The following is a 3,385-nucleotide window of genomic DNA, read 5'->3' as shown; positions in this document are numbered from 1 at the left end:
TCCTGTGGTTAGGCAGGAAGGTGGCCGTGTGCCGTGGTCAGAGGCTTGGCCCTGCACCCACAGGCGAGGGCAGCCTCTTTCCTTCTTCAGTTTCCTGGGATGAGGGGGACCAGTGGGGGCTTGTCATTGCAGGACCTCAGTGTTTCTGGGGCCCCGGCAGATGCTAGAGGAGGGAGGCCGCCCAGGAGGATTGAGCAGAGAGAATGAGCCCAACCCTCCCATGCTGGAGCCAGCAGGTTCCACACAGTGGCCCTTGGGCATCCGCCACACGCACAGGTGGCCCGACTCTCCCAGTTGGCCCCTGCCCCTTACAGAGCAGTTCCCTAGGAGGAGGATGGTCAGTGCCCAGCCAGCACAGCCTGCAACTTGCACACATGGGCCTGTCACACACTCACTCCCAGTGGGCTCAGGAGAGCCTGCTGACCCTTTCTGGAGCCATTGGTGACCAGCCCTCCGTCAGCACCTCAGACAGAGCCCCCGGCCAGATTGCTGGCCCTCTGGGGTGCTGGACTGTAGGGATGCAGGCAGCACCCTACTCTGTGTAGGCGAGGGCCAGGAGCCCTCTCTCCTCTCTCCTGGAGGTCCCAAGAGGATCCCTAGGTGAAAAGGAATGGAGGGCAGAGGGGCAAGGGAGCAGAGGAGACTACCCAGGTCGCCTCTGCCCCTTGCTCCCCAAGGTTCTCAGCTGGGAAATGGGGTTGGTGCCCTTCTCCCAGGTCTCCATCGAGCGCCTGCAGGACACGAAGGTGTCTGAAAACACAGCCAACTCTGTGCCCGCCCCAGTAAGATGTGCCGGGTGCCTGTTCAGGCCTGAGCACTCATGTCGCAGTCAACTGAGAACTGTCCTTAACGACTGTCCTGCACCATCGTGCTTCCTATCAGTCCCCAGCACTGCCCTGGCCTCGAGGTTCCAGGGTCTGGTGTGGCCCAGGGACACTGTAGCTGGGCCTTCTTTGCCTACATGGCTGCTGAGCACACCCGGGCCATGGACTGTCACCAGCAGGTAGGTCCCTATGCATGAGCTGGAATAAATGACCAGCTGTGGTGGACAGCCATGAGAGGGTGGCCCTCAAGGAGGGGACTCTTGGACAGGGACTGATGGGGTTAAGGAGCCAGCCCTGCAGTGCAGTCACTGAACTGGGGAGTGGTGTGCCAAAGCCCGGGGCGGGCTGAGCCTGCTGTTGGACAGGCAGAAGCAGGGAGCTCTGCAGGGGACTTCTAGGCCTGGCCAGGCCTGGAGGAGGTCCTATCTCGGAGGGACCACCCAGCCAGGCTGCAGGGCACAGATGGCCAGACCAACAATGGGCTGCACAAGAGTGCCTCTGGGACCCTGGCCTCAGCATAGCTGTGGCTACGGGAGCTCGAGCGTGTGCCCAGGCCCCAGCACTCTGAGGAGTGCAGGAGCAACAGGGGACCCACCGCGGCTCAGACCCTGCCTCCAGACACCAGGGCTGCACTGCAAGGCTGGAACACCCCAAACAGCCCGAGCTGTCGCTGGGCATGGGGATGCCAGGGGAAAGCCGACTCCAGAAGCTTCTAGGCTGGCTCTAGGAAATGCACTGCTCCAGGGGAAGAAGGGCGGGTGGACAAACAGATGGGTATGGGGAGGAAGAAAGGACAGTGAGTGGGTGGATGGACAGATGGACAGACGGGTGAGCAGCTGAAGGGCGTGTAGATGGCTGAGTGCAGACAGTGGGCTGAGGGGGAGAGCAAGTGGCTGCAGCCCCAAAGGTGGGAGTGATGGGGAGCCACTGAGCAGCAGCTCTGAGGGGTGCTGTGCAACCTCCCTTAGCTGCACAGACCCCATCTTCTTGGAGGGAGACAACGCATGGCAGTCATACACATGGGGTTGAGGCCGGTCAGGTCCCCATCATGAAGGCTGTGCTCTGGGCGGCCACCAGCGGTCCCTGCCAGGTGGAGGCCTCCCAAGCAGGCCTGGCAGCAGGGAGGCGCAGGAGGGGAGGAGAGGCAGCAGTGCTTCTCCCCTCCCCTCCCTGTGCTGCGAATCTCTGGGAGACTAAGGCCCACCTCCTCCCCAGCCCTGCTGTGGCTGGTCTCCCTGCCCGTGTAGCAGAGCCTCCAGACCCCATTCATCACCCCTCCAGGACAGCTTCTTACTACTGGGTTGTGGGGAGTCGTGCTCTCAGCCACACAGCACTCAGGCCTTCGCTGGTGGCTCACTGTGCTGTGAGGCTCCAGACAGCCCAGCCCCACTGGCACCTCCACCTCCTGCTCCTGAGGGGGGACACCCCCACTTCCTGCTCTGATTTTGTATGTGGGGGATACTCTCCAGACATGGAGCCCTGAGTGAGTCACCATAGGGACCTGATTCCTCCATGCACCATTGGGAACACTTGGATTTGGGTCCAGTGGGGTCTTGGTGGAGCGGGGAAGGCCTGGGGGAGGCAGGCTGGCAGGTGTGGACAGCTACCAAGGCCAGCTGAGCTGGGTGGTGACAGACGATGGCCCCAGAGGCCCACAGAGGCCAGCGCCAATTTATAAGCTGGGCACAGTGACATGATCATCCCTTTGAAAGCTTTTAAAGGAACCACAATGACATTTTTAACCCATTTATGAACTGGGAAGCCAGGCCTGCAGCCCACGGCACCATGTAATGTCAGCAGATAAAATCCAATCAAGCCCGTAGGCCTTCTATCACAGCACGGCAGCTAGGGGCCAGGCTTTCCCACCGACAGAAGGCACTGTGGCAGGTGCACAGGGAGCCCGGCCCCTACAGCAGGTGACAAGCAGTGCATGGGGGGAGGGGAGGTCCTGCTGGGCTCTGTGCCCAGGGGCTGAGGGTGCCATGTGCTCGGCATTTATCAAGCACCCACCTCAAACAGGGTGGGCCGAGCACAGCCATGGGCCAGGGTCCCCCAGAGGAGAGGGGCTGCAGGTCACCTGGGCCTGAGTTCTGCTTGCCCAGGCTTTGGGAGGGAGTTTCTGAGATTCCACTCTTAGGATTTAGGTCAGGACAAAGACAAGGACCTGCCAGGGTGGAGCGCCCTCTTCTGGATAGGAACCTGTTCACCCTGGAGGCCTAGAGGAAGACAGCCCTGGGCCATCCCTGGAGGAAACAGGCGGTGTCCTCCCAGGCGCCTGGAACACATGCAGGCACATATACATGGCCACAGCATACACATGTGTACACACACACACACGGACCCAGAGCAGCAGCCACATGTAGAAATTCTCGAGGAGCCAGGATGCCTCTTGCAGTGGGGGCCTGCCTGCCACCCAGCCCTTGCGGGCTACCCCATCTGCAGTCAGGTTCACTGGCCCTGAGCTCTGCTGCAGATGGCGTAGCCAGGGCTTCATTATCCAGACTGACTCCATCTTGTCGAAATCAAAAACTGCTTCTCTCAGCCAGGTATAATTTGAGATT

At 60.9% G+C, this 3,385-nt stretch overlaps 1 protein-coding gene across 1 annotated transcript in view; it reads right to left on the bottom strand.

Moving 5' to 3' along the window:
* Positions 1-3,336, bottom strand: part of ARC (activity regulated cytoskeleton associated protein) — a 23,084-nt gene extending 19,748 nt beyond the window's left edge. The window contains exon 1 of the mRNA XM_006152145.1: positions 3,166-3,336. Within this exon, the coding sequence (XP_006152207.1) occupies positions 3,166-3,336 (171 nt within the window). The remainder of the gene's footprint in view (positions 1-3,165) is intronic.
* Between the last annotated feature and the right edge of the window lie 49 nt (positions 3,337-3,385).

Source organism: Tupaia chinensis, unplaced genomic scaffold (genome assembly GCF_000334495.1).
Source record: "Tupaia chinensis unplaced genomic scaffold, TupChi_1.0 Scaffold000335_1, whole genome shotgun sequence".
Taxonomy (NCBI): Eukaryota; Metazoa; Chordata; class Mammalia; order Scandentia; family Tupaiidae; genus Tupaia; species Tupaia belangeri.
This window is presented reverse-complemented; position numbering and strand designations above follow the sequence as displayed.